We start from the raw sequence: 26,755 nt of genomic DNA, 5'->3' as shown, positions 1-26,755 counted from the left end.
ACAGTCATATACCTTTGGGCAAATTGGTCTTTTCAGGTCTCATTTTCCTTGTCTATACCATGAAGAGATTGAACATGATCTCTAGAGTCACCACTAACTTTGTGGCACTATGAAGGTACACACATGGAACAAGCTGGATATTTATAATAAATGCATTTAGTAATTTTTAAAGTGAGTGACAAGGAAATTCAGGCAGAGAAGACAGAGGAAGACCACAGGGTTTTAAGAAACTATACCATCTGAGAGCTCACTTCCCTTTTATAAATAGATGTTTGCTTTTAAGATTTCCAAACGAAAGTCACTCTCCCAGGGTTGAGACTGTTTGAGTCTGAGATGTTAACCTTAGTAATGGAGAGTATGGCTCAACACTTTCTGACAATTGATGCCCAAAGCCCCTGGGATGGAAGGAGAGGGGACATCTAGTGTATATGAGAGGAAATAGAATATCGAGATGCCCTCAGTTCCCCCAACAGGAGGGGGAAAGAATCATTGCAGGAAGGAATGCATTTTTCCTTAGTGGAAGAGTTTGAAAGTTCAGGTCAAAGTCAGAATATTAGAGCAGCTGGGCATATATCACCTAACACAATTTCCTCATGTTATAAATTTTATAAATGGGGAGGCCAAGCTAGTAAGCTTATATGACATAGCTCAATTCGTATTAGAGCAAGGCTAAGAATTAGTTTCGTGATTGGAGTAGAAAGGGCACCTAAATGTGAAGATAAGGAACAGGCCAGGGATTTCCCTGGCAGTTCAGTAGATAAGAATGCACACTACCAATGCAGGGGGCATGGGTTCGATCCCTGGTCAGGAAACTAAGATCCTACAAGTCACATGGCATGGCCAAAAAAAAAAAGAATCAGACCATCCCTTCATGGTGGTATTTCCCGTCTCCTAGTTCAGTTCCTGACAAATATAGATGCTTCATAAACATTGGTCACAGGACTCACCAGCTGATGACTGGACTGAATGAATGTACGAGTGATATATTTCTACCTGTGTTCCCAGTGAACACTGTCCATTTCAGACAGAGGACTATTATTTCACTGGAGATAGCAGAGGGCTCACTCTACTTGCCAAGAGACACTTGACAGAGTAACACTTTGCTTCCTCTGAGTATTGCTTCCTCTTTGTTGATGAGGACAGGGTAAATGTCAGTCTTCACAGGATGTGTGTGGTCTAGCATGAGAGAGAACTAGCATTTCCTTTGCTGTCATCGTAGATGACAGTGTTAAGAGAGGAGTGATTGGTAGTCAAACGCCTACTGTGCTAGGCCAGCAGTCTGGAGAGTGCCCACTGCTCCTGTGACTTGGGAGGAGAGACAGTTCCAGGAAATACTCAGTTCGATTGGCGAATAAGACGGCACCTAAACAGAGCCATTGTTTGACTTTCTTCTTCAGAACCCATGTTTTCACATCTTTTTTTTGACTGCGTCCTGCTCATGCTGCTAGTGGTTACAAGTAAGTCTGGATTTTTGCAGTTGGATAGTGCAAGATAAAGATGCAAGGATGGTCATTGTAATAAGCAAAAATTTGGAAGCAATCTAAATGTCCAACAGCAGAGTAGTGGGTAAAGAAATTGTGATATATCCATGATACAAATAGCAAAGCTGATGAAACATAATGATATGAGATGTCTTTAAATCATAATGTTAATTGAAGAAAGCAAGGAGCAGAAAAATGGATATATTGGACTTGTTTTTGTATGTGTCACAGGGGAGTGGGAATACATGAATGTTTCTCTGGGAAAGGGAGCTGGGAAATGAAAAAGAGCAGGGTGAGGGAGAGTTTTCATATACTTTTTATACTGCTTGAATATGTATGTATATTGATGTGTAGTTTATATAAATTTTAAACCTCAGAACAGCCATACATTAACTTCTTATTCAGCCAAGGGTTTTTATTCATTATGTGCCTGGTGCTTGGTTAAAAAATAAGGAGAGAGAGTTTTGTGTTAGGATAACTGCCCTGAGTTTGTGAATAGACAACTAGCCTAAATGGGTGAGCTCTTTTCCTGGCTGACAGTGACCCACAGCTGATTATCTGTTTCCATCAGCAGTGCCCTTCGATGTTCACAGACCAGGCCACGATTCTCTCCTGGGGCACTGGTTCTCAAAGTGAGGTTCTAAGATGAACCATATCCTGAGCGTGTCCTGGGAACTTGTTAGAAATACAATAGTTCCCAAGAACTATTGAACGGGGAACTTGAGCAGTTGATTCCAGCTCTCTCTGTTTGAACAAGGCTTTCTCGTGATTCTGGTGCCCCTTGAGTCTGAGAATCATTGCTATGGTGAACTGTTCTCTAAGCAGGATAGCAGCAGTGGTTTCCTCTTTATTCTGCAAAGCATTGCTTGCAGTTTTCTTGAAATGGACCAACCTCTCTCACTGCTCTCTTTCCCTCTTTATGCAGGTTCTTTGAAAGGGGCATATGTGTCTCAGGTGGGTCAGAATGCTGATCTGCCCTGCATCTACTCTCCAGCTACCACTGAGAATCTCGTGCCTGTGTGCTGGGGCAAGGGACCCTGCCCTGTGTTTGAATGTTACAGTGTGGTGCTCAGGACTGATGGAAGGAACGTGACCTATCAGACATCCAGCAGATACCTACTAAAGAGGGATTTGCAAAAAGGAGATGTGACCTTAACCATAAAGAATGTGACTTTAGCTGACAGTGGGACCTATTGCTGCCGGATCCAATTCCCAGGTCCAATGAATGATCGAAAATTAAACCTGGAGTTGGTCATCAAACCATGTGAGTGGACTTTGCATACCTTCTTTCTGAATGAGATTTGCCTGTGGATCATATTAAATACACTGACTGATCTCAGCTTTGGTCTTCCCAATAACAGCCCTCCAGTTGGGCCCCTAAGACCTAAAGTTTAATGGGTCCAACCATGTTTAATTCCCTCCATCTATGTTGAACCTCATGGCCATAGAATGAAGGAAAGTGCTAGATCAGTGGTCTGAGTACATGACTGGTCATTGGAATCACCTGGGGAGCCTTTTGACTCGCACAGATGCTTGGGCTCCACCCCTAAACTGGGGAAATCACCTTTCTGGAGGTGGATGGAGCCTGAGCATGGGAGTTTTACAAAGTCTACCCCCAGTGATTCTCCAGGATTGAGAACCACTGGGCTCTGCACGTGTAGGGAGAGGGGCATGTGTGTGTTTGTGTTTTAATGCTTATAAAGCGTGCACTTAGTGGTTGATGGAGCCAAGTTCAAATTTGACACTGCTTCTTACCAGCTGTGTAATCTTGGTCAAGTTATTTAAACTCTGTGACCTCTTCCTCTATAAAATATAATACTACCTACCCTAGAGGCCACTGGGAGGATTTTATGAGATGTTTTGTGGGAAGCATTTACTATGGCTGTAAGTTTTATTATTAACAATTAGACTGTGATAATAATGATGTAACACACCTCTGTCAGACATTCTGAGTGTCATGTACTCTCAACGAAGTGTTCAGATAGGTTTGGAAGTTTAGCATGTGTTTCTCTTCTATTGTTGTGTTTACAATTTTTTTCTGTTGCCGCTTTTCTGCTCTCAGAGAAGCCTCATCCTTACGTTGGTTTCTGACTTTAGCCAAGGTCACCCCGGCTTGGACTCCATGGAGGGACATCACTACAGCCTTTCCAAGGATGCTCACCACAAAGGGACCTGTCTCAGGTAATTACACATGGGGTGTAGGAGGAAACCTTTAGTTGGTTTCTGAGTTCAGAGGATTTTGAATATGGGGAAAATATGAGAAAATAGTTTGAGTGGAGGCACGAATATTTCTGTGCACCCAAGATAGTGACAGAGGTAAGGAAGAGGTGAAGGTAAATTTATGCTGGGAAAAAAGAGCCCCAGGCTAGGATTCTGAATTAGTCATGAGTAGCGCTCTACCTGAGCCAAAGTCTTTCACTTCTCTGGATAGCAGCTTCCTCTCTGTATGAGGAATGAGTTCAGAGACTTGGATTTCACCACCCAGTAATTCCTGACTCCTGAAAAAGATTTTTGATGAGTTTCATATTTTGCCAAACAGGGGAAAAAAAGATTTCTACTATTGACATCCCCGTGTTTTAAAAAAAAAGAGGATACTTGTATATATGTTCAATGAAAAACTCATTATGTTTCCGTATTATTTTCTGATTTACTCTTCTACTGATGATGTTTTGTCATGTAGTGGCCCCAGTCCATGTTTGGGATAATTTGGATTAGGCTATTTCAAGAGTTCCTTCTAACTGGAACAAAGTCCATCATCTTCCTCAGATTCTAACCTCAGAAGGAGCAGCTAAATTCTTCAGGTATTTCAACAAGTATTTTCCACAGTGCTCTAGAAAGAAGATAGGGTTGACAGAGCAGACCTCAAGTCACATTGATCAGGGAGGAGTCCTGGTCTTTCTAAACTCTCCAAAGCATAGTCTTTGATTCTGTAAAATGAGGTGGTTGTTGTTGTTGTTTAGTTGCTAAGTCATGTTTGACTCTTTTGCGACCCCATGGACTGTAGCCCATCAAGCTCCTGTCCATGAGATTTCCCAAACAAGAATACTAGAGTGGGTTGCTGTTTCCTTCTCCAGGGGATCTTCCAGACCCAGGAATTGAACTCATGTATTCTGAATTGGCAGGTGGATTCTTTACTGGTGAGCAACCAGGAAAGCCCTAAAATTTAATAATAGGTAAATTCCAAATCCTAATCTATTAAATCTCTCAGATTTAAATAAGGAGGTGTGTCTAAAGTGCTTAGCCCAGAGTCTGATCATGGTGCATACTCAGTACATGTTAGTTATTGTCATTTTCAGTAAGATCTAGAGGCAGAATGAGACTGCAGTTAAGTACTACTTCAGTGATGGGCTTCCCAGGTGACTCAGTGGGTAAAGAACCTGCCTGAAATGCAGGAGACACAAGAGATGAAGGTTCCAGTCCCTGGGTCAGGAAGATCCCCTGGAGAAGAACATGGCAACCCACTTCAGTATTCTTGCCTGGAGAATCCCATGGACATAGGAACCTGGCAGGCTATGGTCCATACAGTTGCAGAGTTGGACACGACTGAAACAACTGAGCACAGCACAGCACTTCAGTGATGGGCAGAATGGGTTCTAATATCAGCTTTTTGTGTTAGTTTTATAAACTCAGTTTTGTTGCTCAAACTCTGTGAGGCTCAATTTCCTTACCTCTGTAATGAGGTTAATTTCCAGTGCCTATGTCATAAAACTATTGTAAAGATCTATGTGATGACATATATAAAGCACTAAGCATAATGCATAATGCCCTGCCCAGAGAAAGCACTCAAATATTAGTTATTTAAAATATTAATGTCAGTTCTCTAGAGGTTGAATCTTTTTGTTGGTTCTTTAGTCACTGTGTACCAACATCTCTCATGCAATTAGTAAGGAAATTAAATATGGTGGAAACAGATGATCACCCAAATAGTGAGATAATCAAATCATACCAAGTGTTTATCATATGTCATTGTTATATTTTAAAGGATTTCATGACTGTAGACCTTGAAGGGAATGGTGGGAATCCCACTTACCCATCATGGGTTTCAGTGCCCTTCACAATGTCACGCCCAAGTGGACATTTGCTGTGTGGCCACACACCTTCCCAGATAGAGAAGTAGCTTCCTCACAAGGTGGTGCACATGTTTTGAGGTGTCTGTAACATAATCAGAAGTGGCCTTCACTTCAGGTTTTACTTGTTTGTTCCTTCCCTTTAGGGCAACAGAATGGGGCTATTTTTTGCACTTGGGAATATAGGCAGACTACCTACAATCTCTGAGCTTTTCCAAGACCTGAGAAAATACTTAAACAAAAAAAGGCAATGGCTCCAAACTGTGGAAATAAAATGAAAAGTTGAAATTAATTAGTATTTAATGGTATGACTATAATATGTAACATTATACCAGTTAATTACCTACCTGCAAGTCAACTTGTGTGTAGTTGTACACACCCTTTCTTTAATGTGGAATGTGGGTACATATAATATGCTTGCTATCAAGTGGAGAGGAGCCTTTACAAGTAAGAGTTCCAAGGGTCTTTGAAGTTCCTAAACCAGCTTTGAACATCGGACAAATGAAATCTCTCTTCCACCTGAAAAAGGCAGGACTGGATCATGGATGAATCCTTAGCTCTGGAAGTGGACTTGATTTGAATCTCGGGTTGTCCAGTTAATAGCTTATGCAATCTTAGACAAAATACCTCTCTGAGACTTCTTCATTTGAAAAATGGGAAAATAATAGTACTTTGCACACAGTGATTGCAGCCATGGAATTAAAAGACGCTTGCTTCTTCGAAGAAAAGCAATGACAGTTGTAGACAGTGTATTAAAAAGCAGAGACATCACTTTGCTGACAAAGGTCCGTATAGTCAAAGCTATGGTTTTTCCAGTAGTCAGGTATGGATGTGAGAGTTGGACCACGCAGAAGGCTGAGTGCTGAAGAACTGATGCTTTCGAACTATGGTGTTGGAGAAGACTCTTGAGAGTCCCTTGGACAGCATGGAAATCAAACCAGTCAATCCTAAAGGAAATCAACCCTGCATATTCATTGGAAAGACTGGTGCTGAAGCTGAAGCTGCAATACTTTGACCACCTGAAGTGAAGAGCTGACTCATTGGAAAGACTCTGATGTTGGAAAATATTGAGGACAAGAGAAGGGGTTACAGAGGATGAGACGGTTGGATGGCATCACTTACTCAATGGACATGAGTTTGAGCAATCTCACGGAGATAGTAAAGGACAGGGAAGCCTAACGTGCTGCAGCTCATGGGGTTGCAGAGTCGGACATGACTTAGTGACTGAACAAGAACAACGTTGTGGTGAAGATGAAAAGATATTGTGCATGTAGAGTACTAAGCACTGTGTCAGGCATATAAAACATGCTAGATGGTAAATATTAAATTTATATACTTTTAAGATCATCAACCTGCTCCCCCAGTCTTGGGTCCTCTAGGAAACACACTGTAACTTCCTCTATCTGTCCCACCCATCTTGGTTGATGTCAGTCTATGTGAAAATAAGCTGTGATAACCCAATAGTGCTCTAGTTTATTGATCATTTTCACTGTAAAATGAAGTTAAAAAAAAAGTTAGAAGTCAGACAGTCTTACCATTTAAGCCAAGAAAAGTAATTGTAGGGAAGCAGAAACTAGATTTACACTAGAAAATATTGTATGTGTAGTTTACTTAGTATTTCCACCAGTGTGGTTTTTAATTTCCTTTTCGTAATAGGAGCAAAGGTAAATGGGAGATAACGTCTTTCCTTTTCTTAAAAAATAAACAAACCAAACTGTAGGCTGAGAATATGCTTTTATAATATTAAAATCAGAGTCTGTATGCCAGGAGTTTTGCGTTAAAAGGCTTAGACTTTGAAGATTCCAGAAAGTGACCGTGACATTTAGGAAGTTTCAGAGCCTCTGACTCAATCAGAAAAATGAGTTTGCACACTTAATCTTCCCAAGACTGACGATTTATTGGTTTTTAAAATGCATTGTTTATGAGATAAGGGCCTGTGCCCATCTTGTTCACTGTTCTGTCCTCTGTGCCTGGCATAGAGTGGGGATGTAATATATGTTCATTGAATGGATAGGCAGATAAATAAATAAATGCCTAAAAAGGAAAGAAAGTGAGCTGGGATCTGGGCAACGTGATGAGCTTAGTAATCACAGTGCGGAGGTGAGCATTGTTGGAGGCAGCATAGTTAAGAGTGTATACTTAAGGCCATGCAGACCTAAATTGGAAGGCCTTTGTTATTCGCTAAGCTGTATGACCTTGGGTAAGTCATTTAGCTTCCTAATTCTCAGCTTCTTCATCTGCATAATGGGACTGATAGTCCCTACTTTAAGATAGTTGTTTTGAGTGCTAAATGAGATACTTCACTTGAAGAATTTAACACAATGCCTATTCATAGTAAATTATAGTTACAGTTATTATTATTTTCATTTTTTAGGGAACAAAATACCCTCTCTCTTAATGAGTAGATGTTAAATGGTTTTGAGAAAATTAACTTTCCTTACCTTTCAGAGTCTAATCATGCCACATCTTTATCCATTCATCTGTTGATGGACATCTATACAATGGAATATTACTTAGTTATAAAAATGAAATAATGCCATTTGCAGCAACATGGGTGGACTTTGAGATTATCATACTAAGTGAAGTAAGCCAGACAGAGAAAGGCAAATGTCATATCATATTGCTTATATGTGGAATCTAAAAAAGATTGTACATACATATGAACTTACTTACAAAACAGAAATAGACTCATAGACATGGGAAACAAACTGATGGCTACCAAAAGGGAAAAGGGTGAAGGAGGGATAAATTAGCAGTTTGGGATTAACGTATAAGAGCCATCCCAGTTGGCCCTAGTGGTAAAGAATCCACCTGCTAATGCACGAGATGCAAGAGGTGGAGTTCAATCCCTGGATCAGGAAGATCCCCTGGAGTAAGAAATGACAACCCACTCTGGTATTCTTGCCGGGAAAAGTTCCGTGAACAGAGAAGCCTGGCAGGCTACAGTCCATGGAGTCTCAAAGAGTTGAACATGACTGAGTGACTGAGCACACAGATATATAAAATAGATAACCAGCAAAGACCTACTGTATAGCACAGGGAACTATACTCAATAGGTTGTAATAACCTGTAAGGGAAAAGAATCTGAAAAAGAATATATATATTCTGAATCACTTTACTGTAAACCTGAAACTAACACAACATTGTAAATCAACTATACGTCAGTTAAAAAATGAACAAAATAAATATTAAAGAGCAGTCATTTGATCTAAAAAAAGAAGTCTAATTATAATGCCTGCTTGTGTGTTGTCAATGTTGTTAGAATTTTGCAGACCCTTTTAGGTCCTGTGGACACAACAAACCACATATTCAAAACACATCTTCCCAGAAGTCTCCATTTCATAGAACATAGGTAGTTTGGTTTGTTATCTGGGTGAAAAAACGTGGTCATCGTAGAGTTGATTTGTAAGTATTCAATAAATTCTGTTGGTTTCTCAGTTAATTATTGTAAAGAGTATGAAGTAGAATTAGTTTCAAATAGAATTATAGGAAGCTTTAAAAAAAAACAACATATCTCATGTAAAAGAGCGTTCCTAACTGTTTTGGCTATTTTTCTTCTTTGTGGTAGAGACACAGACACTGGAGACCCTCCATGATAAAAATCAGACAGTAAGTAACTGTGTGTGTGAGCTGAGCTCATGCTCAACTCAAAGAAAAAAAAAGTATGGCTTTAGACTTTCTTCCTGTCCACTTTTTCCTTGGGGAAAAATGCCTAATCTCCCTTGGCTTTGGGTTCCTTGACTATAACATGTTGCTGATGACAGTTGTAACTGCAAAGGCCTGTTGTAAGGATGGGATGAGATGATGCATATAAAAGTGCCTGGCACATAGTAGGTGCTGGAAAACCAAAGGAAGAAACACTAGCATTTTGCTCTTATCCTGAAATTTCACAACTGTATACCACTGTGAAGGGTTCAGACACCCTGCATCTCCTGACAGTTGTGTTTTTCCTTGTTAACATTTCTACCCTAATGAGAAAGATTGTTTGTTTGTTTAAATTTATTTATTTAACAAGTCACCAGTCAGGAATATTCTAAGGTAAGAACTTACATATCTAACTAAAAACAAAGCAATATTTCAATCAACCACCATTTTAATGTCTCCCACCTTCTCAGAGTGAAAGGGAAAACCACTAGAAAACAATCTGATAGCAGTGACTGGGAAATTGTTTGAGGACATACCCAGGAGTCTGCATTCATTTGACTCAGTCTGACTCACTCTTAAGTATTTTGTGTTTGTCCTGCGATCTTTGCAATCCAGGGTTGCCTTTTAAATACCTCTTTGAGCCACACTGCTTAGGGCACGTTTGCACAGTGCACTTGCAGTAAATGTGTGTTGAATAAATGGAGGACTTAATTGCTTGATGTTGTTTTAAAAGTGTTCACTGTTACTCTTTTTAAAGGGGGAACAGAAACTGAAATTTTAGAAGCGGGATATAGAGCAATAGCAATAAAAGCTACCATTTATTGAACATTTATCCTGTACCAGGCTCTGTGCCAAGCATTTTCTGTTTTTTGTCACTTAATTTTCCCTATAACCTTACATGATGTCTCTGCTCTTTGGTGACAGAACTGGGATTTGAACCAAGACTGTCAGGCTGCAAATTCCTAGCTTTTAAATCACTATCTTTCTGTGGAAATAGGGGTTTCATGGCACAACACCAAATTTAGACCTCTCTGAAACTCCCTGGAAACAGGAGGGAATCTTACATAAATAGAGTTCTACTTTAATGTTCGTTTTTGTTGGGGAAATTGGGAGTCCATTTACTAAGGCTACTTCTCCACCCATAGCACAGACAAGCATATCTTATTGTCTTGCTAACTCCAAAACTTCAGCTAATCTCTTTCTTTGGGTGGTGTGAAGCTTGTCTAGAAGGGGACAGATCGTGAGTCATTTCAACGTCCCTGCATTCCTGGGACACTGTGAAAGGGCTGGTCTCATGCATAAGCTGTGAGATTACCTGGGCAGACAATGGGTTTCTGGCCATTTGCTGTAATTCTGTTTGTGTTTCCGTAGGAAGTATCCACATTGGCTACTGAGTTACAGGACATGGGTGCCACCACCAGAACAAGCCTCTACATAGGAGCAGGAGTCTCTGCTGGGCTGGCTCTGATTCTTATCTCTGGTGGTTTAATTCTCAAATGTAAGTTATTTGATGGTGTTTCTCTCTCCCTCTGATACGGAACTGTTAACATAGGAACCAACCCAAACCTAGATATTATTAGGTTATATCGATTAGAATGGATACTCTTCAGTCCTTTCAAACCACAGGATTAATAATAGCTCGTTTTTATTCAGTGCTTACCATGTAACAAGGATGTTTTTATATTTATCATCGTCACCATCTTATAAGGTAGGTAGTACTGTTATCCCCATTTTTTACAGCAGAGGAGAGTAACACTTAGAAATGGTAAACTTTCAAGGTTTCAGAATCAGTAAGTGGCAGCGCTGAAATTCAGATTCAGACAAGTTGATTCTAGTACCTGTTTTCTTATTTTGTAAAGAACATAAATCTTTTAAATTCATGAATCAACAATCACTTCCTTCTATGCATTTTCTATCTTATTTATCTCCTAGGTGTGGTTCTTTAAAGAGGGGTAGCAGGCTCCTTTAACACTGGGTCATGGTCAAGGTTTCGGCATTTGTTATTTTCCTCCATTGTGGCACTCAGCAAACATTTTACTTCCAAGTTACTTATGTTTATTTAAGAAAAAAAAAGTGTAATTTATATGCCATAAACTGTGTATTTAAAATGTGTCCAACTTAATGAATTTTTGTAGATGATTTCACTCAGGAAACCATCACCACAATCAATGACCAAACACTTCCATCACTCTGAAAGCCTCATATACTTTAATAATTGTGATATATTCTCTTCTCTTCGGGGCAGAGGCCAAGGCCTTATACCTCTATTATTTTAGTAGCCTTTCTTACTCATCCGTAAACATCAACTGTGTGTAGGATTACAAACCATTCCAAAACTTCCCAGGACTGAAAGAGGGATCCGAATATGTGGGTTTTCAGTGCTAAAACTGGGACAGTCCAGGGAAAACTGGGATGAGCTGCTCATCCTGTGTGGCTTAAAGCTTCCAAGTGCTTTATGTGCATTAAATCCTCATAATTACCCTGTTGAGAAAGGTACTAATATTATTCTCGTTTACCAGTTGGAGAGCCATTGTGTTGAAAGGTTAAGCAACTTTTAGTCCAAAGCGACACTGTTAACTGATAGAGGATTTGAAACCAGGGCTATCCTGCTTACCTTTATGTTATTCTGCCGTTAATGCTAAATGAATTGTTCATAGGAAGAAGCTACTCACTCCCACTTACCTGAGTTTATGGAGAGGTAGCGGTGGAGTTTGGGAATTGACCACATGAATTTGGAGCCTACAGGTTGATAAGGAGCAATGATAACACCCACTTTTTGAGTTCTGCCAAGGCCTGGATATTGGGGACCATTATGGTTTGTGTAAAAGGGTGTGGAAAGAGGTTGATGAGGAGTAGGAGAAGTCATGTTTTGTACACACATATGATTACTGCCAAAACTCAAAACATGACTACTTAGAAGAATAGATGGGAAAGTTGTGTACAGTTTGCAATCTTTCCCTAGAAGATGCTAGAGAAGATCACACAACCAGGGTGACAGGTTTTTAATCATGACATCAAAGCCATAAATTGGCACTCAGAAATGTGCAGCAGTCTTGTATCTTTCTAGTGCAGTGTCTGAGATGAGCATCACATATTTCACTGCTGCTCAAACCTCCCTCCCTTCTCACTGCACTGATGAAGTATTAAAAGCCTGTTTCAACTACTTTGCTGTAGCCATGACTTCCTTCTTCCTTTGATAGCTTTTTCCAGAATCATCTCTCTCTCCATGGCTATTTATGCTTTTTTTTATTAGCATAAAAGTAAGATCTAGTTCACACATTTCTCTCCAGCTACTCCCATTTCTCTCCTCTCCTTCACAGGCATATTTCTCAGATTAGTTCTTCCTACATTTCATTCCTCTGTACTCTTCAAACGCCCCCACCCCCATTTAGCTTCTATACCTGAATTGCCATTGAAGTACTTTTAGTTCAAGCTCAGTGATCTCCATTTTGATAAACTCAGTAGATACCTCTGTCTTCATTGTAGCACATCCATCTTTCAGTAATATTCAACTAAGTTGACCCTCACTCATTCCAAAAAAAGTCTTCCTTCTCTTGACTTCTGAAACACTATTCTCACTTTGGCCACTCCTTTTCAGTCATTTTTCTTATTTTCTCTTCTTCAGCATGATCTTTAGGTGTTGAGATTCCCCAGAGCTGGTGTTTTCCTCTCTCCATACCCTCTTGATGATGAAAACCTATATTTCCATAGACTTAAATGTCATCCTTAGTTTCTGTCTTCAACACTCAAGGGTGTTGGTACTGATTGTCCAACTGTTCGGGTGTTATCTCCACTTATTTGTCTCCCACCTTAACGTGTCCGAAAAGGAGCTCTAGAGTCTATGTTCCACCTTTTTAAAACCCTCCTCCCTCTCGCTGGGTCTTCATCATAGTGTTTCACTACCATCCAACTGGTTGCCTAAGCTAGAAGCCATCCTTGAATTCTCTTCTTCTTCACTCCTAACACATAATCCCAACTACACACAATCCAGCTTCACTTCCTGCACTTTTCCCAAAGCATATCTAAAATCCATTCATGATTCTGTGCCTCTCTGTCACTACCTTACTGTGAGGCAGTTCATGACTTACCTGTTCTTTTTTTCATACCTCCTTTTAGTTAATTCTCCACATAGCAACCAAAGTGATTTTCTTGAAACCCAGTTATATCATATTTCTGGCCTTCAATTATTTCTTGTGTCTTAGGATAAAACCCAAGCTCCTGATTATGACTTACAGGGTCCTATAGTATCTATCCCAGCTTCCATTTCAGACCTTATCTTGTGCCACTCTTTTATTCTGGTCATGCTTTCAGTTTCAGCCACTTGTCACCATGTTTACCAGGGCTTTACTCAATCCAGAATGCTCACCCTGGTTCTTCATTTGGCTGACTCATTCTCTTCTTTCAGAACTGAGCTTAAAGTTCATCTTAGTGGTATGTATCTGTTCATTCCATACTCCTAATTTATCTCTCCTCCCCGTTCCTTTTGGCAACCATAAGTTTGTTTTCTGTGTCTGTGAGTCTGTTTCTGTTCTGTAAATAAACCTATTTGTAATGTTTTTAGCTTTCACATATAAATGATACAGTATTTGTCTTTCTCTGTCTTACTTCACTCAGTATGATAATCTTTAGGTTAATCCATTTTGCTGCAGTGCTTTTCTTTCTGTCACATCACAGTTTGAAATTATTTTATTTTTTCTATTTACTTTCTTTTCTTAAATGCCTCCCCACTAGAAAAGCTTAATGATGTCAATGCTCATAATTCATTTTTTGTGTCCCTGGTGCTTAGCATACTACCAGATATGTAGTAGGCACTCCCTGTATTTGTTAAATATGAAAATATATCTTTATTACCTTCTACCACAGTTTATGTAATAAACCAAGACACATATCAGTGGTTTGATGTAATTCAATCTTAACCGGTACCAGATTTCCATAAACAATCTTTGCCTCTACTTAGCCCGTTTTGTTTTTTATCTCATTTATTTTATTAAAGCATTTTAAATTGACTTTTCTTTGCCTTTCTACTTAGGGTATTCTGATAGAAAAGAGAAGATAAAAAATTCAAGGTAAGAATGATGTGTAGGGTAGGAGAAGGTGGGAATCTTGGATAACCCTTCAGCTGATTGAGCACCTACTACAACCAGGTTCTAGGTGGCCACTGGTTTATAGAAGTGAACAAGAAGCTCAGAATCTACTCTCAGAGCTTTTTATAACCCAGCCTGGTTCTTCTTAACTCTGATTGCCTATTAGAATCACCTAGGGCACTTAAACATATTTGTCTACCCCAGAGCAAATGAATCAGAATCTTTGGGGATGAGGTCTCATCATAGTGAAAAAGGGAAAGAGTTAGTTGCTCAGTTGTGTCCACTCTTTGTGACCCCATGAACTATAGCCCGCCAGGCTCCTCTGTCCATGGAATTCTCCAGGAAGTAATACTTGAGTGGGTAGCCATTCCCTTCTCAGGGTATCTTCCCAACTCAGAGATCAAACTCGGGTCTCTTGCATTGCAGGCAGATTCTTTACTATCTGAGCCACCAGGGAAGCCCTTATTGTTCTAAAAATTTTCTAGGTAATTGTAATGTACAAACAGAGTTGAAAACTGCTTGTCTATCATATTGCGGAATTAGTCTCTATTCCTAATTACACTACACTGCACACACATGAAGCTTATATAACTTTTACTGGGTTTCTGTGACATTTGGTACATGGCCAGAATGAACTATATTTTAAGAAAAAAATGATTCTGTCCACTGAATACTATCTGAACCACTAATAGTTTTAGACTGAGTCCAGGCGGTGCTGGTGGTGAAGAACCTGCCTGCCAGTGCAGGAGACATAAGAGATGCAGGTTCACTCTGTGGGTTGGGAAGATCCCCTGGAAGAGGGCATGGCAACCCACTCTTGCCTGGAGAATCCCATGGACAGAGGAGCCTGGAAGGCTACAGTCCCTAGGGTCATAAAGAGTTGGACACGACTGAAGTGACTTAGCATTCACACACACTAGATGGTATAGTTATGAAGACAAAATAGTCTGCAGTAAAATAGTCAAATAAGACCAAATAGAACATTTAATCATCAATGGCTTTATATGATCTATAACCAGTATTTATTAGAGCTGAAACCTGAAATGTTGTAATATCAATAGGTAATATTTACATTTACATGTACTACTAGTTCATTCTTTATGAAATTATTGGGTTAATGTTTTATCTCTACCTATAAATGTAAACTCCATAGAAAATTAGGAACTTAACAGCCACATTAACAACTGTATCCCCTAGTGCACACCTGATTCTTAGTATACACTTCATAAATATTTGAGGATTGAATGGATAAATGTTCCTTACAGCAGCCCTGTGAGAGAAAAGTACTTATTCCCATTGTATAGATGAGGACCCTGGCACCCTAAGTTTACTTAGGAGCCTCCAGGAGCTTTTTGTGTTTTGTTCACTGCTGTATCTCTTGATGCATGGACTCAGTGTGTAACACACTAGATAGTTCTTGAATGAATAAATGGAAACGGCAAATCCGACTTAGCCTAGATCATATGGATGGTAAGCAACAGAGGTAGAATTCAAACTCAAGTCTCACTGGATCCATAACACATTTCTTTTACTTTTTGGAATTGTTTAAACCCACATAATAATTGAAATAACAGAGCAATTTGAGCATGTTATTTGATATTTTGTCACATTTACTTTGTTTCTCTCTTTACATATACAATTTTGTTCTTTTTCTGAGCCATTTGTACAGGTGTTTCAGACATCTTGACACTTCACATAAACACTTTAGTCTGCACTTCCTCAGAACAAGTATATTCTCTTAGATAACACAATTCCATTTTTATACCTAAGAAATTTCAGATTAATTTGAATTTGTACAGAATATTTCCCAGACTATTTCATTGCTATTTTATGTTTTCCCTTCCTAGTCAGGGCCTGATCAAGGATCATATACTGCCTTGGTGGCTAACTCTTCGGCAAAGCCCGTTCTCTCAATTCTATTACATGTTGTCCAGAAAATGCTTAACTCAACTACAATACTTTATTTCCACAGCCTCATCACTTTGGCCAACCTTTCTTCTTCAGGGTTGGCAAATGCAGCAGCAGAGGGGATTCACGCAGAGGAAAACATCTATATCATTGAGGAAAACGTGTATGAAGTGGAGGATCCATATGAGTGTTACTGCTCCGTCAACAGTGGGCAGCAATCCTAACAACCTCTGGGCTGCTGTCACCTTTCAATGCCACCAGATTCAAGCACTTCATTTTGGGGCTTGTTGTTGTCTTCTTTGAAACCATGAGATGGCTCAGCTGACTGATTTTAGAAAGTCTGTCCTTGGCCACTGAACAGAGCTTTTCCATATTTTAAAGATAAGTAGCTCACTCAAGGGTTGAGCTGGGACCTGTGTGGTAATATACAGGCACTACATTGCCTCTGTGTTCCATCCACCCAAGTCAGAGACTGCTAATTGGGACATTAGAGCTCAAGAGGGCTTTTATAGAGAGTAAGAATTCTTAATATGGGCTCTCTGGAATTCTAGATATTCGATTAAGTGGTGTGTCCATGTAACTCCTGAAAATACAGGGGAAATTACGTGCTGAGATATATGTGTGTCTTTTTCAATACAGGAAGTCTAAAGGGGTCTCTGATTCTCAAAGACCTCTGATCCATAGAAGGGGTTAGGAAACTACTGGAGTAGGACTAGATGGTCTTGAAGATTCCCTAAAAGCCTCAAGGTTTATACTTCTTTGAATGTTGACTCTGCAACAGTAAGTGCCAATGCACAGCTCTCCTTGGCTTCAGTTAAGAAGATGACCCAGCAAGGCCTGTCTTGTGGCAGATGCTCCTGGAGAAAAAGGAAGTACGCTTAGTGTGTGTTGACCAGTTTTGCTTGCGGTGTACTCAAAGGGAAAGATCTCTGACCGACTTCTCCATTCATGGGGAGAAATGGAGCAGTGTTTTTCATAAAAGAAGAAGCAATGACTGGGACAGAAATTCTGTTCCCTGGTGGAAAATAGGTAAAGGGCTCCAGCCGTCTTTATTTGTCAGAGTCAGATCCCCTCATGCTTCAACAATAGTCCTTAAGCTTCAGTGCCAAGATGGTGGAAAGTAGGTCCATCTTGCCTGTTTTTTCCTCCCCAGCATGGCACACCTCTGACACATAATAGAGATTTACTTATATCTTTGGAGTGAAAAAAATTAAATAAGCAGAAAGGTAAATTTCTGGAAAAACTTTTCCATTGGAGACTTCAGATAGAGCTCTGTACCTTCACTTGTTGGGGAACTCAAAAATACTCTTAAGCTCCTGTTTCTGGTCGTGTCCAGCTCTTAGTTTCTCAGCATCTTCTTCCAGCTCAGGCCCTGGAAGTCTGTTACTCTCCTGTCTTCTTTCCTCTTTCTGCTGGATGAATCAACAGTAGCTGCTAAGTCGCTTCAGTCGTGTCCGACTCTGTGCGACCCCATAGACTGCAGCCCACCAGGCTCCGCCGTCCCTGGGATTCTCCAGGCAAGAATACTGGAGTGGGCTGCCGTTTCCCTCTCCAGTGCATGAAAGGGAAAAGTGAAAGTGAAGTTGCTCAGTCGTCCGACTCTTAGCGACCCCATGGACTGCAGCCTACCAGGCTCCTCCATCCATGGGATTTTCCAGGCAAGAGTACTGGAGTGGGGTGCCATTGCCTTCTCCGGTAGAGACCTGCCTGAAGACGGCCTTCTCCGGGTGATGACTAAACTGCTACTGTGTTGCATGCAGGAAATGTTGGTCACCAAGGATGCAGGTAGCCTTTACAGTGTTCAAGCTGCTTCTAGACAGGATTGGGAAGCATTCGCTTTCTACTGGAGATTTGAAAGGGAGATCATTTTGCAAATTTCCAGGCAGTGGCTTTTAAACAAGCCGAAAAATTAATCTTAAGTGTTTTTAATTTATGAAATTCTAGAGGGAAGAGATTTCACAACACATTTAAACCAGGTCAATGATTGCCCCACAAAAGGGATTCTTATCCTAAAAAAATCTTTCAACAAGGATATATACATAAGAACAACTATTACAATAGTGTTTGTGAGAGACTTTTTCCATGAATTGGGGAATAGCTGGTTATTGTGGTATTGTCAACACTCTGGAACAGAAAAAAAAAAAATTAGGTAGTTTCATCATTGAGTTGTTTTGCTAATTCAACAGATACTAAGTGCTTACCTTGTGCCAGGTACTCTGGTGCTGGGATCACAGAGACCAAATAGATACATCCCTGACCCCATGGAACCTCTGACTGATCTGACAGGAAGGAGGATTTCATTCATTCATTCAGTGAACATTTTTTGGCACCTACTTTGTGCCAGACAGTGTTTTAGTTCCTAGAAATATAGCAGTGAAGGGAACAGACAAAATCTCTAGTTTCATAGAGCTTGTGTTACTTGTCATAGGAGAAATCTATATTGCTAATAAAAAGAAAAAGGTTCTAGGATAGTATAGTTAATTCTATTTTTTTCTTTTACTGTAAAATATTCCAGAACCATATTCCACAGTTAATATGGTTATTCCACAGGGGCAGATAGTCAAAAGAGTTTCACTTTTTCCTTTTGTGTGCTTCTATAACTGTTTGAATCATTTTCTCTATTTTTTTGTAATAAAAAAATTGATTTAAGTATGATCGCAATGTTTTCCTGTCCACCCTCTTCCTCATAGAAAGAAATGAAGACTTTGGATAAGTTCAGGGTCACAGCCGGCAGTAGTGTGTAGCATCACTCTAGATGTGTCAAGATTGGTTCCAGCAGGGATTGGGACCAACTTGATCAGGGTAGGATCAACTGTGTATCAGTGATTTGTCATGAGGAAGGTGGCAGAAAGATAACAAACTATCAAGGAACCCCCAAAGGGTCTGGGTGATGACAAGTGGTAACTTAATTAAAAACAACATAAAAAGATTGAATGTGTGGTTTTTCTCTTAGAAGTGCCTTAGAAATTTTTCTCCTAGATCTCTGCCATAGACAGCCACAGGGCATGAAGAGGCTCCCTGATCTTTTCAGACTGAAAATTTAAGATCTTGCCATGCTTTATCTGCCTATCACTTTTAGTGTTAGAATTCCCAAGGCAGAAATTCCAAGTGGTTTGACTTGTCATTCATTTATTTGGGAACATCCCCTCATGCTTATTTCCATTAAAATTTAATTTTCACTTAAGTTTGCATTTTTTTTAACTGAGTGCAAATTAATTTTGTCTCCAGATTTCTACTGAGAAAATCTTTCCAGAGGTAAGTAGAGATGCCCTAGATCTATAATTTTAAAGTTTTTCGTCATTCTTTTCTGGAACTCAGCTGGAAAGAGGGGAAAAGGAGAGAGGCAGCTGGGACACTTGGTTGGAGATTTCTCAAGCTTAAGGAGAGCTCAGTTTTTAACCAGTTTTCAGTGGAAAAGCTGAAGAGTGCAGTAGAGAATGAGTCAGAAATGAGACTTTCAAGATTCTAGATCCTCTACATCTTTTTTTCAGTTGTATTGCCTGTAATTATAAAGGTCACTGATTTACATAGTAGCAGTTTTCTTTCGTAAATTCTTAGTCAAGCTCCTTCTGCTTATGGTGTGACTCATTTTCCAGAGAAAGTAGTGATGTTTAAAAAAATTATTTAAGCTATGCAGGCGTGGTGGTGGTGATAGAATGTTTGTTTAAAACCCACATTATTTTTAATATAATTGTTTTATGGGTAGGTCACCTTTGGAAAGTATTTTGTTACAGCTTTATAGTCTATACTTAACAACATGCATCATGAGAATCTGACATGTTTTCCTTTGTAATTTCTACATTTCATGCCTTTTAAACCTACTTCATGTAAACTAAAAGTATTTTACACTCCAATGCAGCGTTTAAATTTATCTTTGGCCAGTTCTGAAATAACCATGTATCTATATCAAATCTGTTTTAAATTTTGTTATCCAGTTTTACCTGCCATTCTTACTCATTTGCATGCTAAGTTTAGTTCTTGTTCTGGAAACCTTTAAGTAAAAAGTAACACCTGTATAAATATAGGTGAAGGTTGTTATACTAACAATATTGATTTTTGATTCATTTTTTTATCTCAAAATTCACGATGAGATCTTAGCAAAAATCTCTTGACCTTAGTGTTGATTTAGTCCGACGGCTGAAGCAAGGAGCCGATGAGGGAGCAAGAAGTAAGTGAAGGGGCTTTGAAAACTTCTAGCTGCCCAGGCCTCAGTGAAGTCCTTGGAGAGGTGGCACCTTTCCTGTTCTCTGAGCAAGCCTCCTACTCCAGCAAAATTTCCTGGTACCTAAGCAGCAGCCAGACAGCTTCTAATCACTAAGGGAGAAAGGAGTTTTCTGAATTGATGGAATTTCAGGTGAGAGCTAAGGAATGTGATATTTAGTAATCCTAGCTGCCTTATTTCAAGTAGATGTGTTTACAAGGAACTTTGGGTAGGTGAGTTACTTTACAGTAAGTACTTTGAGACTCCAAGTAAGACTGTCTAAGCAGAAGAAACATCTTGTTAGAGTGCTTGTTTCCCTCATTGTTGGGTTTTTTTAGGTTTTTATTTTGAAATAATCTTAGATTTGCAGAAAATTGCAATGATTGTACACAGTTCCTGTATTCAGCAGATTTTTTTTTTTTTTTTTTGGTTAACAGCTTATGTAACCATGGTACCATTTGTTAAAATGAAGAAATTAACAGTGACACATAATATTAACTAAACTATAAATTTTGTGTGGATTCCCACTCTGATTTTTAAAGTTTTAAATTAAGTGCTTTCTGAAAAATAATTAAAGGTGGAAATCCCTATTTCCTGTCCTCTCCATCAAAATTTTTCCCCAGTCCCACTCCCCAGGATCAGTCCTAGGTCAGCACTGTCCGGTAGAAATGCAGTGTTTTTGTTTTTCTCTTAATGTTGTTGTTTTGTTTTTTTTTCTTCATTTTAAGTCTTCACAGTTCAGTGAGTATTTTCCATTTAGAGGACATCTCCATTCTGACTAGTCACTTTTTAAGTGCTCAATAGCCACATGTGGCTAGTGGCTCTAAATTCAGCAAAGTTCTGGGCTATTCTCTTATTTTCTCTCTTTTTCACTCACACACACACGGTAACCTAATTTTTTCCACTACTTACAGAAGCTCATCATTGTCTGTGAGAATGGGACAACAGCCTTTACTTAGACAGCTATGTCGTATTCAGTAGAACAAATGTGCTTAGTCTATTAAATCACTTCCCCACACATAGATGTTTAGTCCCCTCCCCCATTTCAAATATACAAAAACCTATGTGCATTTGTATACTTGCAATATTTATGATTCTGGACATGGAATTGTTATGTCAAAGGATGTGATTGTACTTGAAGTATCATGACCATAGAAAAATAGTATATTTTTAAAGAAATATACCATTCAGTATATTACTAAATGTATATTTTTTCTCAAGGCAGTCATTTTAGAAAGCAATTTATTTCAGTAGTGTTCCATTCTCTCGAATTAATTCATTTTTGATTTTGACGTTTGAAGTTTTGAAATTTTAAAATGTCGATATTCTTTAGCAATATAGCTAGTTAACAAACAGAGGGTTCTGTTGTCAGTGTGGAAAGTCCCAATGCTCACTACAAAGGCAGTGCCTTGACAAAACTTTTGACAAAGCTCAGCATACATTTTGAATAACTTCTGCTAGCACAGGAGTTCAACTGGTGCCCAAGTCTTGCAGTGGGCTTGATTTGGAAGAGTACTGAGTCCTTCAGAAAATTCTCTTAACCTTATCTGATGAAAGCCCGGTGCTATCATTTTTTTTTTTTTTTATCCACTCACCTTCCCTAAAATGGATGCAGAGGAAATGACTTACAATCATGTGATAATGCAGCAAGGCACATAGCTAAAAGTGAAAGTTTTCATCCCAAAACAAATCTCTGATGTCACTGTTTTAAGGAGAAAACATTGTTTTGGTTTTGGGGAGGAAGGAAAAGGACCCATTATCTCATAATTTGGGGAGAAGTTCTGTTTTACACTAGGCAGTGCCCTCTAGCTGTGTGAGCAGGAGCTCACTTAGCTCACATTCCATTTTCTGACATCCTCTCACTCACAACTTCAAAACCTGGAACATCAATGGACATGGTATTAATATGTGAGAGAGGTATATAAATTATATTGGGGCACAGTGTAACTAGACTCCTTTATTTTAAATTGAAGTACAGTTGATTTATAGTATTATGTTGGTTTCAGGTTTATAGCAAACTGATTCACACGTGTGTGTGTGTGGATGTATTTCAGATTATTTTCCATTATAGTTTATTGCAAGATAATGAATATAGTTCCCTAAGGTGTGAAATGTAAGTCACTCAGTCATGTCTGACTCTTTGCAGCTCCATAGACTGTGGCCTTCCAGGCTCTTCTGTCCATGGGAAGGATACTGGGAGTGGGTAGCCATTCCCTTCTCCAGGGAATCTTCCCAACCCAGGGATCTAACCTGGCTCTCTTGCTTGCAGGTGAATTCTTTACCATCTGAGTCACCAGTTTCCTATGCTATACAGTAAGTCTTTGTTGCTTGTCTATTTTATGTATAGTAGTGTGTATCTGTTAACTGGATACTCCTACTTTATCTCTCACCTTCCCCTTTTGTAACCATAAGCTTGTTTCCTATGATGACTTCATTCATACTGAAAGTGGTGGCTTGTTTTCCTAAACTTTCAAGGGTGGAGATTGTGGGTTTGCTTTATCTACTTAAAATGTTCCATTGCTTAGTATGGAATGCTTGATGAATATTTGGTTAAATAAATGGGAATTCCCTGGCCATTCACTGGTTAGGACTCTGAGCTTTCATTGCAGAGGCTGTGGGTTTGTATCCCTGGTTGGGGAACTAAGATCCCACAAGCTGGGTGGTGCAAACAACAAGAACAAAAAACATTGGTGAAATAATGTTTGTTGAGGAAGAGGAACAGTGGAGTAGGGGTAGGTGAACCTGGCTTTCACTTCTGCATTGGTCCTGAGTGACTTCTGTGGGTCCTCTCCTCTATTTCTCTCTGGTCCTCCATTTATTCACATACAAATCAAGAGGCTTGGCCCCAGGTAGTTAAAGTCCCTTCTTGTATAAACAGTCTCAAAGTTCATAAGACTTTTCAGGCCTAAAGTCTGACCCTAAATCAAGACCTGTACTGAATCTTTTAAAAACAGCCTACCTCAAAAAGAATAAAATTCCTAGAATAAAAGTGCCTAAGGAGGTGAAAGACCTGTACTTGGAAAACTACTGAAGATAATACAGATGGAAAATTATACCATGTTCTTGGATTGGAGGAATTAATATTGCTAAAATGATCATGCTACCCAAGGCAATTTATAGATTCAATACAATCCCTACCAAAATACCAATGATATCTTTCAAAGAACTAGGAACAATTTTAAAATTTATGTGGAAATACAAAAGACCCCCAAAGGCCAAAACAATATTGAGAAAGAGAACAGAGGTGGAGAAATCACGGTCCCCAACTTCAGACTATATTATAAAGCTACGGTAATCAAAACATTATGGTACTGGCTCAATAGACACACAGATCAATGGAAGAGGATGGAGAATTCAGAAGTCATATACTTTTGGTCAATTAATCAATGATAGAACTGCCATACGACCCAGCAATCCCACTGCTGGGCATACACACTGAGGAAACCAGAATCGAAAGAGACACGTGTACCCCAATGTTCATCGCAGCACTGTTTACAATAGCCAGGACATGGAAGCAACCTAGCTATCCATCAGCAGAATAAGGAAGCTGTGGTACATATACACAATGGAATATTACTCAGCCATTAAAAAGAATACATTTGAATCAGTTCTATTGAGATGGATGAAACTGGAGCCCATTATACAGAGTGAAGTAAGCCAGAAAGAAAAACACCAATACAGTATATTAACGCATATATATATGGAATTTGAAAGATGGTAATGATAACCCTATATGTGAGGCAGAATTAGAGACACAGATGCATAAACAGTCTTATGGACTCTGAGGGAGAAGGTGAGGGTGGGACGTTCTGAGAGACTAGCACTGAAACATATATATTATCATATGTGAAGCAGAACACCATTCCAGGTTCGATGCATGAGACAGATGCTCAGGGCTGGGGCAGTGGGATGACCCAGAGGGATGGGATGGGGAGGGAGGTGGGAGGGGGGTTCAGGATGGGGAACACGTGTGAACCCATGGCTGATTCATGTCAATGTATGGCAAAAAACACTACAATATTGTAAAGTAATTAGCCCCCAACTAAAATAAATAAATTTATTTAAAAAAAAAAATCAATGACAAAAGAGGCATGAATAGACAGTCGAGAAAAGACAGTCTTCAAAAAGCGGTGCTGGGAAAACTGGACAGCTACAGGTAGAAGAATGAAATTAGAACATCTTTAATATCACATACAAAAATAAAATGGGTTAAAGACATAAATAGATCAGAAACCATAGAACTCCCAGAGGAAAACATGGGCAGAGCACTCTTTGATATAAAAAGTATCAGTGTTCCTGGTCAAGAATCATGACCACCTGGAACAGCTCAGTGGCAACTGAGGTAGCAAGACGGTCTTCGAGATCTTCCTGATGCGGCTTCTGGCCATCAAGAGCATGCTGTAGAATTTAATGGATGCCCTCTTCCAAACCATCTTCAGCATGCACTGGGGCTCAGCCCTGCTGCTGGCCATAAAGTACATGCTTGATTTCCTGGATGAGCAGGCAGATCGGCATCAGATACAAGATGCAGATATGCATCACACCTGGAAGAAAAACTGCCCGCTCCTGTGCTTCTGGTTGAACATGATCAAGAACTGACAGGTCCTTTTCAATATCTATAAGAGCAGCAGCACTGAGGCCTGCCTGTCAGTGGTGGCCTAGGCCTTCATGGACTCCTGCTCCACATCTGAGCACAAGCTGGGCAAGGACTTGCCCTCCCAGAAGCTGCTCTACACCAAGGACGTCCTTAGCTACAAGAGCTAGGTGGAGATTTACTATGCCAACATCACCAAGATGGCCTGCCATCAGCTACCAGGACACAAGCACATATCTCACGTTGGACCTGAGTCAGTTCAATAGCATGAGTGTCCTGCATGAGATCTACTCTTACATCACCAAGTACAAGGACAAGACCCTGACACAGCCCTGGAGAAGGATAAGCAGACCTGGTGGCAGCTGCTTTGGAGCAAGCTGGAGCAAGTATTGGACACCTTACCCCTGAGTAGCTGAGTCATTGGCCTATGAGCATCTGACCAGGGGGGACTTGAGTGAATTTGGGGCTGGCCCCTATCTAGCAGCCAGAGCTGGGAGATCTGTAGAAGAGGCCTGGTCCCAACTTTGCCAGGTGCCCTGTGCTGGGGGCCATGTGTCCAGTCCTGGTCCCCTTGGCACTAACCTTCCCCTTGGAGCCTGCCAGAGTCCCAGGTCTTAATTGGTGTGGATGAGACGAAGCCTGAAGCACCCTCCATGCCCAGAATTGCTTGCCATGGGGTTGGGGAACCCAGGTGTGACCAGAGGCCTTCTTGGGACAATGAGGTGACTGCTAAGGCCCTGAAGGTGAGGCTGGACCCTCTGGGAGGGAGAGACCAGGTTGCCAAGGCCAGGACTAGGCCCAGGGACTGGGAGGGTTCAGCTGTGCCTGGCTTCCCAGGCAGAGTCTGAGGACGGGGGCCTGGCTGATGGCCCAGGTGGGGAGACTGAATGCCCAGGGCTCAGTCATGATGAGCTAAAGTCTGTCTGGGCAATCACCACCCACCTGCTATGTTTCAGCACCCCTATGCTCACCACTACACACCCACAACCACCATCCTTTTGATTCACCACATGCTGTCCATGGCTGAGGATGGAGTGACACATCGACCTCACCCAGAGAGAGGCCCTGGGTCCATCCTATGGAAGGGTTGCAGAATGGCTGCACCCAGGGCCCAAGTGACTTCCTGTGCTGTCCTCAGGGCTGTGCCTCTGGAAGCTATTGGGGCCTGGGGCTCCAGGTCATGAGTGTAAGTTTTTCTCATTTATTCCCCCTCACCATGCCCACCATTCCCCACACCCTGCCTCAGGCTGAGCTCTGAGCTGTAGAGGTCCCAGGAGCAGTCATGACCACCCTCCTCCCCACTCCCTGACCCGCCACCAACCTCTCAGAGGCTTCAGTCTGGCTCCCCAACAGCATGCTGGCCCCTTGGAGCAAGGGGACATCCAGGGCCATTGCTCATTTTTTAGGGGAACAACGGACGCCTGCTGTACTTTGCACAAGCAGCTGGGAGTGTTGAGGTCTCAGGTCACACCCAATGGCCTGGTTGGCCGCAGAATGCAGTGACCAGAGGGTCTGGAGTTTGGATCTTCCCGTTTTGCAGTCAGCAAGCAAGAGAATACATGTTGAATTAGAAAACCTGTAAATTAAAAAAAAAAGGAGCTATGTTTTCTTGTATCTGCTCCTTTTAAGCAAGAGAAATAAAAATAAATGGGAACTAATTAAACCTAAAAGCTTTTGCACAACAAAGGAAACCACCACAAAACAAAAAGGCAACATAATGAAAGGTAGAAATTATTTGCAAGTGGTATGACCAATAAAAGGCTAATATGCAAAAT

General features: G+C 40.4%; 2 protein-coding genes and 1 pseudogene across 4 annotated transcripts in view; all 3 read left to right on the top strand.

Annotated features, from left to right (window-relative positions):
- Window positions 1-1,218: 1,218 nt before the first annotated feature.
- HAVCR2 (hepatitis A virus cellular receptor 2) lies at window positions 1,219-19,114 on the top strand. Of its 3 annotated transcripts, none has more exons than XM_081500447.1 (7): window positions 1,219-1,457; window positions 2,407-2,745; window positions 3,579-3,662; window positions 9,117-9,157; window positions 10,565-10,691; window positions 14,223-14,259; window positions 16,250-19,114. In XM_081500447.1, the coding sequence occupies exons 1-7, from the start codon at window positions 1,403-1,405 to the stop codon at window positions 16,407-16,409; spliced, it is 843 nt and encodes a 280-aa protein (XP_081356573.1). In that variant the 5' UTR covers window positions 1,219-1,402; the 3' UTR covers window positions 16,410-19,114. The 3 variants fall into 3 exon arrangements, with proteins under 3 accessions (XP_081356573.1, XP_081356575.1, XP_081356574.1); XM_081500449.1 differs by having other exon boundaries at window positions 16,282-18,831; XM_081500448.1 differs by having other exon boundaries at window positions 1,326-1,484; window positions 2,419-2,745.
- Window positions 17,296-25,396, top strand: LOC145510933 (plexin-A1 pseudogene; annotated as a pseudogene).
- Window positions 20,363-26,755, top strand: part of LOC145510106 (uncharacterized) — a 38,191-nt gene continuing 31,798 nt past the window's right edge. The window contains exon 1 of the mRNA XM_081500446.1: window positions 20,363-22,699. The gene's annotated coding sequence lies outside the window, so the exon portion shown is untranslated. The remainder of the gene's footprint in view (window positions 22,700-26,755) is intronic.

Source organism: Giraffa tippelskirchi, chromosome 6 (assembly GCF_054371585.1).
Source record: "Giraffa tippelskirchi isolate mGirTip1 chromosome 6, T2T-mGirTip1v1.2.pri, whole genome shotgun sequence".
NCBI classification, from domain to species: domain Eukaryota; kingdom Metazoa; phylum Chordata; class Mammalia; order Artiodactyla; family Giraffidae; genus Giraffa; species Giraffa tippelskirchi.
The sequence above is the reverse complement of the archived record's forward strand: the minus strand, read 5'-3'. Positions and strand labels throughout refer to the sequence as shown.